At 34.4% G+C, this 13,244-nt stretch overlaps 1 protein-coding gene across 1 annotated transcript in view; it reads left to right on the forward strand.

Annotated features, from left to right (window-relative positions):
* Positions 1-13,244, forward strand: part of LOC105811835 (E3 ubiquitin-protein ligase CBL-B) — a 49,601-nt gene that overhangs the window by 23,293 nt on the left and 13,064 nt on the right. The window contains exons 5-8 of the mRNA XM_012646112.1: positions 500-597; positions 714-845; positions 3,493-3,633; positions 10,695-10,814. Coding sequence (XP_012501566.1) covers positions 500-597; positions 714-845; positions 3,493-3,633; positions 10,695-10,814 — 491 coding nt within the window. The remainder of the gene's footprint in view (positions 1-499; positions 598-713; positions 846-3,492; positions 3,634-10,694; positions 10,815-13,244) is intronic.

A 13,244-nucleotide genomic window follows, 5' to 3' on the forward strand; every position in this document is an offset into this window, starting at 1 on the left:
TTTGAGACAGGGTCTCACTCTTTCACCTACGCTGGAACGCAGTGGCCTCATCATAGCTCACTGCTGCAACCTCAGACTCCTGGGGCTCAAGTGATACTCCTGCCTCCTGCCTCAGCCTCCCAAGTAGCTGGGACTACAGGCACATGCCACCACGCCTGACTAATGTTTCTACCTTTTGTAGAGACAAGGTCTTGCTCTTGCTCAGGCTGGTCTCAAACTCTTGACCTCAAGCGATCCTTCCACCTAGTCCTCCAAAGCTCCAAAGTGCTAGGATTACAGGCGTGTGCCACCACACTCAGCCTACTTCTGCTTTTTAAAATAAGTGATTAGAGTATTTAGATAATACCGCTGGTACTTTTTCCAGAAAAAGGAAATGAAATATATTTATTTTCAAACTTTATTAAACAAGCAAGGATGCTAGTTTCCTTTATTTCCCAAATGACTTTTAAGTGAAAAGTAATTATCCTTATATGATTTTGTCCTTTGTTCTCTGCTTTAGGTCTTGTGATAATGGTCATTGTATATTGAATGGAACACATGGTACGTCTTCAGAGATGAAGAAATCAAACATTCCTGAATTAGGCATATGTTTAAAAGGTATGTATAGAATATATTCTCCTATGTGATCTACATCTTAATGGTCAGAATTTAAAGGCAAAATTCCATGCCATTGTTGTACTGAAAATACATTAAGGTTTTGTGTTATCCTCTAGGAGATGTTTTTGATTCAGCCTCTGATCCAGTGCCATTACCACCGGCCAGGCCTCCAACTCGGGACAATCCAAAGCATGGTTCTTCACTCAACAGGACGCCCTCTGATTATGATCTTCTCATCCCTCCATTAGGTTAAAACCTTTAAAAAAATTTTAAGCAAACTACCCCTGCTTCTTCTCTCAATATCAGAATTATCAGAATTCAGAGTTCAAAGTAATGCAGACTCACGGCGTTGTGAATTTGCCTGAAATTAGAATGAGTTCTCCAGGTGATGGTGGCTCCCAAGTGCATGTGACCATTACTCCATTTAGATGATTAAAGTAATAGTGTAAATAGCTGGCCATCAGACGGGGATTTATCAAGTTGTCTCCTGCATGCTAAATGCAGTCTTAAAACACATGAGAGCATTATTCATTTCCCTAGGCCCTTGTATTCTGATAGTTTTGAAGTGATGATTTGAAGTGTTAATTGAGATTTTCTTGAACTATAATAATTCTTAATAAATGGGAACTTACTTTTCTTTCGGCATGAAATGACCCAGTTCCACTTAATGCTAATTAAATTATGGAAAATTATATATTGATATGTGGAGAACTGAATATAAGTGCTGTTTTATTCTAACCATTACAACTGTAACACATTCAAAAAAAATCTCAATTCACTTGTTTCAAATTATAATATGCAAAAACATCCTAATATGTGTTTGTGTGTATACACATGTGAAGGTACACATAAGTGTATATGTATGTTGAAATTGCCTGTGTCACTAGTAATTTCATTAATTCTAGTTAGGAAGATTCTCACCCTGTTTTTAGAGGAAGAAAATCAGAATCTTTATACACCTAAGGCTTCACAATAACAAGTAACCCTAACATAAAATAATGTATAATGAAGGTCCATTTATAAGCTATTCTGAATTGGCTGTTAGGCCACTAGAAATATGGAATGAACCTTTCTATTTTCTCACAAATACCATTGACTGATGTTTAGAATTACACAAGTGCAGTGTCTTCTGCTCCTGTTCTCTTTGTAGTTCAGGGCTCTATTCTCCTCTACATTAATTACAAAACCCTCCTAACTTCCTTACCTCCAGTCTTTTCTCCCTTCCACTTATTCCTGTATGTCAGTTCTTGATATATTACCCGGATCTTCATCACCTGGATCAGCATTGTCCAGTAGAACTTTTTGTGGTGATGTAAAGGATCTATATGTTTGTATATGGTTAAGTGTAAGTATGGAACTGGATTTTTGTTAAGATAAATTTAGATAGCTATATGTGGATGTGTGACCACTTTATTGAACAATGCAGATAGATGTTCCAACCTATCTTTTTAACTCGACCTCCCTCTAGATCTTCTTGTGCATCTCATTCTTCGTTCATACTATCCACTCTGCTTGGAAGACCCCATCCTTGTATTTGATGAATAAATTTTTGAGCCCTCTGATATCCCAGGACTTCCTGTTCTTCAGCACTTCTCTGAATGCCAGTTGTCTACATTTCTCTTCCCTCTTCAGTGCATATAACTGTCTTATGGGACCAATGTAACCCTTTCACCTATTTTTCATACCTGTTTTTGAACCTTTTTTAGTTCCTCTCATGGAATCTAAGCTCCTTGAGTCAGGGCCTTATGATCTTCATATCATGCATGTGCCTGACATGGTGCCTGATATTTAAGGGCTGAAAAACGATTTAAATAAATATAAGAATGTAGCAGATAGCTGAAGGTTGGAATGATAGCAATGTTTTGTCTCCTGTATCTTCACATATTTTAAATTAGAAAAATATTTATAATGCTTAGAGAAAATATTCTACACATTTTTTGTAGACAAACTCAGTGAATGGTAAAATCGTTTTTCTTTAATATGCCTGTATGTTTGTCATTCAACTTAAATGCATATGAATTTTTATCATTAGACTATGTGGGCATTTATATGTACTCTGTCTCATTCACAAAGCGTTTGAGATAGCTTACAAAAATACATACAACATAGATTATTTTATTTTTTTAAAGAATTGAGGTAAAGGAAAATATGAGTAGAATAGTAAGGTACGATAGAGTAAAAATGAGTAGACATAAAAGCATGCTGTAATATTCTACAGTTAGTAAATCTGGGAAATACACAAATGTAAGTAAATAGCCTTTGGGACCACAAAAAGTGGTCTATATTTAACTGTTCTTTAGCAGTATTAGATAAGTAGAAAAAATACCATATTCCTCTGCTCTAGAGGAATATGCATTTTCTGCATTTTCTGTATATTTTGTCAATAAATCAAATGTATGGAACATTGGTTTAAATGAATTAAAATCCAGTAGAATAAACTGTATAGAATAATCTAAACTATTTGATGACATCAAATTATATATATATGATGTGATTTCCTCATTAGAGGCTGCAAACTCTTTTAGTTACATGGAAAATTCTGTTTTGATGATGTGACTGACAGTAATTTTTTGTTCAAACCTCTAGTGTCCTAATATTATAAAGGTTACAAGTGAACCATAAGCTGTTTCATAACCTGTAATGCCTCTTTTTATAAAAGGCCTGGGAGATAGAAAACGTTCGCATGGGTGTGTTCGTATGTATGTGTGTGTTTCTCTCCAAATACTCCCACAAAATAATTATATCCCATTATCAAAGTCAGTGAACTGCTGGATAAACCCTACAAGTGAAATTCTTTATAAGCAGCAAGAGAAAATTGATCATTACTTTTGCTTGATACTGTGTGTTTTGATTAATGAAGTTCTGTTGTTGATATCAACCTTTCTTTAAATGCAGGTGAAGATGCTTTTGATGCCCTCCCTCCGTCCCTCCCACCTCCCCCACCTCCAGCAAGGCATAGTCTCATCGAGCATTCAAAACCTCCTGGCTCCAGTAGCCGACCATCCTCAGGACAGGACCTTTTTCTGCTCCCTTCAGGTAGGAGGGAAAAGCCAAAGAAAACTGTTCACTTAAAGCAAAAATATTCCTAAGATCATAGTATCCAGTAAACATTAGTGATTAATTAACCGTCTACCTCCCTAGCAGAATAACCTCTGGGTGGTAAGAGTAGCAGTTGGTGGGTTTGTTTGTCAATTGACTGGTTTAATACTAAAAGGATTACAAAGATGACCAGAGCAACAAGGAATCATAGAATTTAGAAATGACGCTATAGAGATCAGCCAGTCCAGATAACACCCTTCTGTTATGAAAGGCATCCATGAGAACCAGAACAGCTAAGTGACTGGGCTAATAGTAACAGGGACAGATTTTAGAATCCATCTCTCCTGATTCCCAATTGATGTCTTTTTTCTTAATAATAAGTTTTTAAAATTTTACTAGGTATGACTTAGTGTCATAAATTTATTCAAAATATAAGATTTTGGTGTAAGTTATATTGTTATAACATGAACAGACAAGTTTTTCTGAAATATCTACAGTTTATTGTTTTGTTGGTATTTTTATTTTTAATGCCTCTATGTGCCTACTGACAAATTATTGGTCTTTAAGGAAAATCTAATGTAAACTAATTTTTTACATTAATTTCCTTTTAAATTTCTGAAGAGGGGAGTAAAAATAAAAATGAAGAGACTAAATAAACTATCTGCTGCATTAGTTAGAAATCAAGAAAAAGAAAATAAATTCAGTTATGTTGAATCTGCTGATACTAACAGTTCCAATCTGTCCTGTTACTGATACTGTGCACAGAAACATTTGCCTCCGGGACTTGGTTTGGTAAAATATAGGATAAAGATTTTCTTTTTTAACAATTTCCTTACATTTCTATATGAGATAAATCATGAAATCAGTTTGTCGTTTAGCCACCTTATATGCTTCAGTGAAAACTTGGAAATCTTAACCGTTGTCATTTCCCTCAGTTGGTTATTAATTACCTTTAGCATTCATTGTTCTGGTTTTTTTTTCACTTAGTTTGAAGAGATTTGATAAGACACAAGTTATATATATAAGTTATATTTAACTCGGAATATACAGCTTTACTTTCTAAAACTAGTTTATTTTTTAAGAATAATTTTCAGAGTTTTTTTTGCTCAGTAAATATTGATCAAGCCATCCACTGTTTCACCCACTCTATTAGCTGCCTCCGGCCTTCATGGAGCTCATGAATTCACTGAATGCTGACAGTCAAAGGGCAAGTGTCATAACCCCTTGTGATCCAAGCAGAAATATGGATAACTGCTTAAGAATTTATTTGTGTAGCTACATACAAACACTGATGCATTTTGCTACTTATTTACTTATATTTGTTCAAATCATTGTTTTTATACTTTATACTTTTTATACTTTTATACTTTTTATACTTTAATTAACAAGAATTTTTAAAAAATGAATCACTCCAAATCTTAGTTCTTTAAACTTCCCAACACGAAATTGATATAGTTTCTGGCCAGATTCCTACAATGTACCTATCATCACCTTTTAGATGAAACCTTAGTGTAGTGAGTTCTTGTAAAATGAAGTCAAGCTTTCCAAGAGCTGAAAGAGAAAATTTTGCACAAATACACACTTTGCCTATTTTTTCAAAAAAATTAATTGTGAAATGTTTTAGTTCTTTACTTTATCATAAATATATTGTTTATTGCCCTTTATGTAAAATCTTCCTTAAAAAAATCCTCTCAAGATTAATTGGCAAAAGCAATTACTACTTCAAAATGAAAATTCCCCCTTTATTAGCTAAAATGAGAGTAGTATAAACCGTTTTATTTCATTTATAGATTTGCTTGTATTGCTTTTGCTTTGCTGCCAGGGAGCTCAACAACACTTATCCTTAACCTGGAGTATATATTATTACATAATAATAATAATATCGTAGAGCATGAAGGTTTCTTTTACCTTATAAATAAGCATTTGAGTATCATTTTGCAAAGTACATAATACATTTTACTATCTAGAGAAATATAGAAGATGCAGGACAACAGTTTTTCACCCAAGAATAGAACATTATGAAAGAGCATGCTGTAAATGCTAAAGTTTAACTCAGTATATTTAGAACCACAAAAGGTAAACAGAGGTGACTGCTGAATTTAAACGAACTCTGTGAGCATTTTACTGCTATTGTGTTCACTATTCAGTGTGAAATTTTGGTCTAATATAAATCTTTTCTAAGCATTATTGAGATTTGGTTTCCTTGAGGAAATAATAATTATGCCTAATTAAAAGGAAATAACAAGTGTCTTAGAAAAAGAGGTTGTATTCTCTCATGATATTATATTAAATTCCTAATCAGATCCATTTCTTCATTCCAGCATTCAGTGCCCTGCACAGTTGAGTCGGATTCAGCTTTTCAGCTTCATAGCCCATTGACTTCTCTGTAGTAGCGACTGTCAAACGGCAGTGTTCTGTGCTGCTGCAGAGCAGCCTCAGGATTCCTGTAGGACCAAGGGAGGGAAGCCAAGCAAGGGCACAGCTCTGGTTCTTCTTTTTATCTGCTTTCTATTTTAGGCTTTCATGTAAGATTTCCTTTGGCAAAATAGTAATGTCTACAGCTGTGTACGAGCCATCTATTTTGGACAGGCCAATCATATCTTAACAAAACCTGGAGTCTTCAACAAAAGCTTTACATTTTCCTGTCTCCAAACCACGGCTACTGCTAATGTATATGTGATTCTTTTCCAAATTACAAAAAAACACTTGCTTTGTGCTGGTGGGTTGAAATAGGCACCCCTCCCTTCACTTCGTGCCAGGGCCAGTGCTCAAGGAACAAAGCAAAGGCTGTATTTAAGTCCTGCTCATAGCCATAACTGGGCGCCTTGTGCAGTGGACAAAATACACAGCATTTTTGGCATCCCTTACACCACCTTTCTTTTACTGTTTTTCTAACCTGGAATCTCTTTTGAAGTGCTTATCCAATCTTAAAGTCACAATTCAACTCTGAAAGCTAGCAAAATGTAGTTTATTAAAGATGAATGGAAGTTTTACTCTTGGATTGAGAAATGCAACTGCATAAGTAAAATATGAATAAAGTCTGGATCGTTGGCAAGTTACTGAAAAGGTTTTAGGGGATGTTGGTGACTACAGCCCTTATGAAGCACCATCAGGGTGTGGCTACCAAGGGAGTTCATGCCATTTGGGACTCGCACTCACAGAATTCAAAACAGAGAAGGAGTGAAGTCCTCCACAATGCTCAGACCTCATGGAGACCACTGTGTTCAGGTGTTGAAGGATTAATAGGCTAGAGCAGCAGTTCTCAAATTGTGGTCTCCAGATTAGCAGCACTAGCATCTCCTGAGGATTTGCTTTAAAATGAAAATTCAGGATTTACTAAATCAGAAATTCTGGGAGTAGAACCCAGTGATCACGAGCCTTCTTGGTGATTTTGATGCATGCTCAAGTTTGAGAAACACGGGCTCAGGTATTCTCAAAGAAATGCAGCCCACGTGGAAAAGGAAATTCATAGCACCCCAAGTAAATTACAGTGGATTAAAGGAACTAAGGATGTATAGAAAGGAACCTTCAGTATATTTTAGAGTTGTCTTCAATTATAGTATTTGTGAAAGAAGGATTATATTTCTTCCAAGTCTCCTCAGAAAGTAGAAGTAAGACCAGTGAGAAAAGTTAAGAATAAAAATTTCATTCATCCTACGAAGTTTCCTAAATTATTAAGGATTGTTCTACCTCAAGGAATAGGGACTTCTTTAACACTTGGAGGATTTTAATCAGTGGCTAGATCAGTATATATTGAAAATTTCATGAACATAAGTTAAAGAGTGTGGGCAGCAAAAAGGGAAGAACTTCATTTTACCTACATGACTCTTCAAACCCCTTCCAGCAATTAGCTTCCACCCTGACGTATTCTTTTAACATTTAGGGGATAAATGTTTTTTAACTGTTTAATTTTATTTTCCTCTTTTTCTATACTTGAGCAAAAATTTGGAAGTATTTAAGATAATGGGAAAAGAAGAAGAAAAAACATTCCATACCACCTTCTCCAAAAGATAACCTTTGATAAGTGTCCTTACTTTTTTTGTCTATAAGTGTGTAAGTTCATATTTATGTAAAATTTATTTCACATATTTCACATAGTGTATGCTATCTATAACGTTTTTCCACTTACTATGCTATGAGCATTGTTCATGCTGTTAAATATTTTCATCCATTATTTTGATTGGTGTATATTTTCTCACTTCTTTTTTAGTTAGTAAACCCTTTCCTCCCAGTCTATTCTTAGTTTTTTTACAACCTCTAAAATAAGTATTAAATTTTCAATTTTACATTACCATACTGTAAATCACAGGAGGTAGTACTTTACTTTTTAGAACAGATTAATCCCAGTGTGTATATTCATTTATTTTTCAAACATTTATTACTGCATAAATGATACGTTGGCTAATTTCAATCCATATGTTTTAATTCTAAATGTGGATATAAAATTTTACTTTAATTAGTTTTTGAAAAATTTATTTTAGAAAAGCTTTATTGCTTTTCAAAATTTCCTTATCAGGAGACAGTTGGTAATTATTGTGTTCTGCATAGTAATTGTACTGTACATAATGCCTTTCCCTTTGAAGCATGAGTGCCTCCAACTTTATAACTTGCTACAGAGAGTCCGGTTTACCCTATACCTGACCAACAGCAAACTTAGCATGAAGCAAGACAGAACGTGATAGTGATTCAGAATAGAACTATAAATAGGTATTTTTGCTATTTATGCTAATATGTTTGTATATCCGGTGATCCATTGCTTCATTCAACGTAGTACAGTGGTATATTGTGTAGTCTATCATTTTATGGCTCTAAAGTGTATCCAGAATTTACTTTTTAGCTTTATATAAATAGATGACTAGAAATAGCATAAGTGTTTCTGACAAACTTATAAATTACCCCTAAAGAAATAAACACATGTATGTATTATAAAAGACAATCTTTCCTCTCACTGAATGTTACATTGGGAGCATTTAGAGTGCACAGGAACCTAAAGTAAATTTTATCGAATATTTAAATCAAAATCTTTGGGGGAGTTTCAAAATATCTGAAAGTTACCATATTTGGTTCCTTTTGTTTCTCTAACAAACCAAAAGATCAACACTTGTTGCGTGGAAAATGATTTATCTTCTCATTCCTTCCTAAAAATATTTCAACACTATTAATGAGGCTGGACCATTGACTCTTCAGATATTGAGAACTCAAAATCTAAGAGTTACTTTAATCTTGAAATTAATGAAAGCAAGTTAAGTAGACTTGCCTAAGTCAAAAAGTCTCCAGCAAAGCTGGTGATAATTATTGTACTCCAAAAATGGGGAAAATAATAAATAATGGTTTTGAATCCTGCCTTATAATATCTAGTCAAAAATTAGTATAAAATAGGCAATTTTTAGGTATTGTATTTTCTTTTTATATAATCAAATTCTTATGTATTATTAATGTTAAACTCATGGAAGTTCAAACAATGAAAATCAGACCACCTTTAATATTTACAATTTGTATTTTGTGTTAGCAATTTAAGTTTCATGTTAGCAATTCAAGTTTCACTGATTTTGAAATTATGAACAATCCATATCTGTGTAGATTTATTTTTGGTAGTTAAAAGTAAATATTTGTTAAGTGTGGGCTATTTTCCAAACAGTGTGCTAGGTGCTATATTTGAGTTAGGAGATGTAATTCAAACAATGAATAAGACAAGATCCCTGCCCTCAGAAAAATTGATGTTGCCTTCAGAGATACTGACAACATAAAAGAAGGCAGTATGAGAGGAAAACAGACAAGCCTAAGGTGAAAATGATAGCTACATAAATTATTAGTGAACCAAAGATTTTAGAAGTAAGGTTCATCTACTTAAAAAAGGAATCAATTCTTTTTTTTTTTTTTTTTTTTTGAGACAAGAGTCTCACTGTGTTGCCTGGGGTAGAGTGCCGTGGCATCATCCTAGCTCACAGCAACCTCAAACTCCTGGGCTCAAGCAATCCTTCTGCCTCAGCCTCCCGAGTAGCTGGGACTACAGACATGCACCACCATGCCCGGCTAATTTTTTCTATATATTTTTAGTTGTCCGATTAATTTCTTTCTATTTTTAGTAGAGATGGGGTCTCGCTCTTGCTCAGGCTGGTTTCGAACTCCTGAGCTCAAACAATCCGCCCGCCTCGGCCTCCCAGAGTGCTAGGATTACAAGCGTGAGCCACCACACCCGGCCAAGGAATCAATTCTTAAGAATTTAAATCTATATACTACTAATTTTAAATCAATTGGGTTTGTGGTCTTAGCGATTTGATTTAACAATACTGATAAAATCTCTTTTTCTCCCTTTAGTTCCAGTTAGTAAATATTATTAGAAGTAATATGTTTCTGCAATTCATATTTTTCACTACTTCAGATGTCCCCTCGCTGACTATCAAGGTGGTAAAAAGAAATCACATTTCCCTGTATATTTGATCATTAATGTCAGTAATGGCATACTTTTTTAACAATTGAATGTACTATTTAATGAGCCAACAATAATGATTTTTGTCATAGAATGCTTAATATAGTACTGTTAATATAAGTACCTTGTATGTACAGAAGATATGACATACACGAATTCATTTAATCTTCACAAATCCCAAATTTCAGGTCTGTTTTACAGATTTTTATCTGCCTAATGCTTAGAGAGATTAAGTGATTTAATATACTCCGATGAGCAAAATCCAAACCCATTTTTTTTTTTCTTTTACTTTAGAACAGTTTCCATTCATCGTATAGGACAGATTGGGACAGAAAATAAAATTTAGAAGCTATTTTTATCATCAACAATCTTACAGTTAAATAAGTGATCTGAAAAATAAAATAGGATCAGTAGTCATTATTATCTAAAAATAACTGAGAAGAGCATATTTTGCAAATGATGAATAAATTAGAAAATATACAGATTAGAAAATGGTTAATATCAATCCTGAATTGAGTTTTCTAAATTTTGAAAGCTATAATCTTCATAAAAAGTTTCTAGAATTTTTTTTCTTCAGCCAATTGACAGAGATCATCTTTTTAATTCAAAATTTATTTTTATTTTTAAGATCCCTTTTTTGATCCAGCAAGTGGCCAAGTTCCTTTGCCTCCTGCTAGGAGATTACCAGGTGAAAATGTCAAATCTAACAGAACATCACAGGACTATGATCAGCTTCCTTCATCTTCAGGTGAGTTGGCTAATAATAGTAATAATAACACCTTATGTTTATATGGTTCTTTTCACTTTTCAGAGCACCTTCTTATTCATTGTATAATTCAGTGAACACTATCTGCCTAAGAAGTTATTTTTATCATCTTTGCATTTTGCTTATAAAGCTTATATTATGAGAGAAATGCCTACAGTACTGTCTCATGAAAAAGAAAACAATCAGTCTTAATGTAATCTTTGATCTGTTTGTAAAGCCACATTTTTTATTCAAAATTTATTCATTCTCTTTCATTTTGCCTTAGCAAATATGGGAAATGTGGAAACTCTTTTTGTACATTGAAATGCTATTGTCTCTTACTTCTCCGTTGCAGCACAAATCTCTTTAGAGTTAATACTGGCACCAAACTATTCAGTGAGGGCTACTGTGCAGTGCTCCAGTGCCAGCCATCAAGTAGAACGATGTACCATTTTAGTAAGCACAAGTCATACTCATGACCATTAATAAGGAAATGCTACCTCTTTCTTTGTTTCTTCAGGAGGCCTTCCCTGACCACTATATCCGAATAGCTCCCCCATCTTCTGCAATCACTTTACTTCCTCTTTTGCTTTATTTTTCTTCATAGCACCTGTCACTACCTAAAATTTTATTACTCATTCATTTTCTTGATTGTTGCTTATTTGTCTGTTTCCTCTGGTAGAGTATTAACACTTTGAAGATGAGCGTTGTTTGGTCACTGCTGGTCTTCATCAATTCAGGCTGTGATAACAGAATAACATAGACAGGGTGGCCTAAACAACAAATATTTATTTCTCAAAGTTCTTGAGGCTAAGGAGTTCAAGATCAAGGTGTCTGCTGAGGGCCTCCTTCCTAGTTCATAGATGAACCTTTTCATGAGGGCTCCACACCTAATCACCTCTCAAAGGCCTCACCTGCAAATACTATCACAATGGGGATTAGGTTTTAACACAAGAATTGGGGGTGAGGGGTGGGGCAGGAACATTCATTCCATAGCATTGCCATATCCCAAGTATCCCAGGACAGTGCCCAGCACGTTTATTAGATGCACAGATAGGTGATAGATGAATGGATGGATGGATGAGTATGTGAGTGGATAGATGGGTGAAAGACAGGAAAGAAGCATAGCTGATATCTGGGTTAAACTGAATGCACATATTTTATGAGCAATATTTTTGTCTCATTTGTAAACAAAAGCTTTTCTTGTATGGAGTTTTGTCTTATTTCAAGGTTTTTGTTTTTTGATTTTAAGCTCAAACCTCAGTACACTTAAGACTTATTAATAATAATAGTCATGCATTCTGTAACTTCTGAATCAAGATAATGAATGAGCTGTTTTGAGATTTTTCAACATGGTGGTTCTTATGTACTTTATGCCATGCATGAGAGATGCCGAAGTTATATAGTTCTATAGTTTTGTAAGTTTTAACACTTGCATATAACTCAGGAAAGCACAGAAAGTCTTAACCTTTTCAAATTTTGGTCCGTGTTCTCTTACTAGTTTGCTTCTAGTCATTCTAAGGTTTTAGATACATCCTGTAGTTACAGTCAAAGAATTTGATGACAAACATGAAAATCAAGAAAGACAATATCTGACAGCCTCTATATAACATAAGGAACTAAAATAATAAGGATCTAAAATAATATATTCAGTACCACCAACTCTGGATTAAAAGAAACATACTCAAGTAATGGGAAGAACTGTGGCCAAAACATACTGTTTTCATAGCTTCCTTAACAGTTGGCTCCATAATATGTGTGTTGTGGAGCCCAGAGGAACATCATTCACATAAATGATTTCAAGTGGTATGAATTCCAATTAGCATTACACTAGAAATGTCAGGAAAAACTTAGAGTCACAAACCTTGCTGAAATATCCCTAAATAGCCATTTACCAGAAACCTGAACTGGCTTTTACCTAAGTGATAAAATAGTCCTGATTATTACTCTGAGGGCTTCAGCTAGCTGTAACATCAAATATTTCAACCTACTCCCTAAACTCTCTTTAAAAACACAAACCACGGAAAATAAGATACTTGTTTTTCCACAGATGTTTGTTCAGATGCAGCTCACAGGGCTATCCGGCTGTCCGCTAGTTTATTTCATGCCAGCAGGGAGGCTGGGCTTGCCTTCTGGGTTAGGTCTTTCCATCAGAACTTTAAACTGCATGCTTATGTGCCTTCAGGATTCCAATAGCCCTTATTTTCTGTTTTTATTAAGGCCTTTTTAAGATGACTGAATGAGGATTCTGATATGATTGCTGCATGTTATAAATTCAATTTCTTTTATCTTTTATGGCTATCTAAATAATTGATAGTGACTTATTTATGGATGAGCTTTCTGTGAAAAGAGCATTTCTAAAGAATTCAAAAAATGTAGTTTTATTGATTCAAAAATATCTTCCTTGTCCTCTTATCTGAAAAGGATTTCTGC

Source organism: Propithecus coquereli, unplaced genomic scaffold (assembly GCF_000956105.1).
Source record: "Propithecus coquereli isolate 6110/MARCELLA unplaced genomic scaffold, Pcoq_1.0 Scaffold105, whole genome shotgun sequence".
Classification (NCBI taxonomy): Eukaryota; Metazoa; Chordata; class Mammalia; order Primates; family Indriidae; genus Propithecus; species Propithecus coquereli.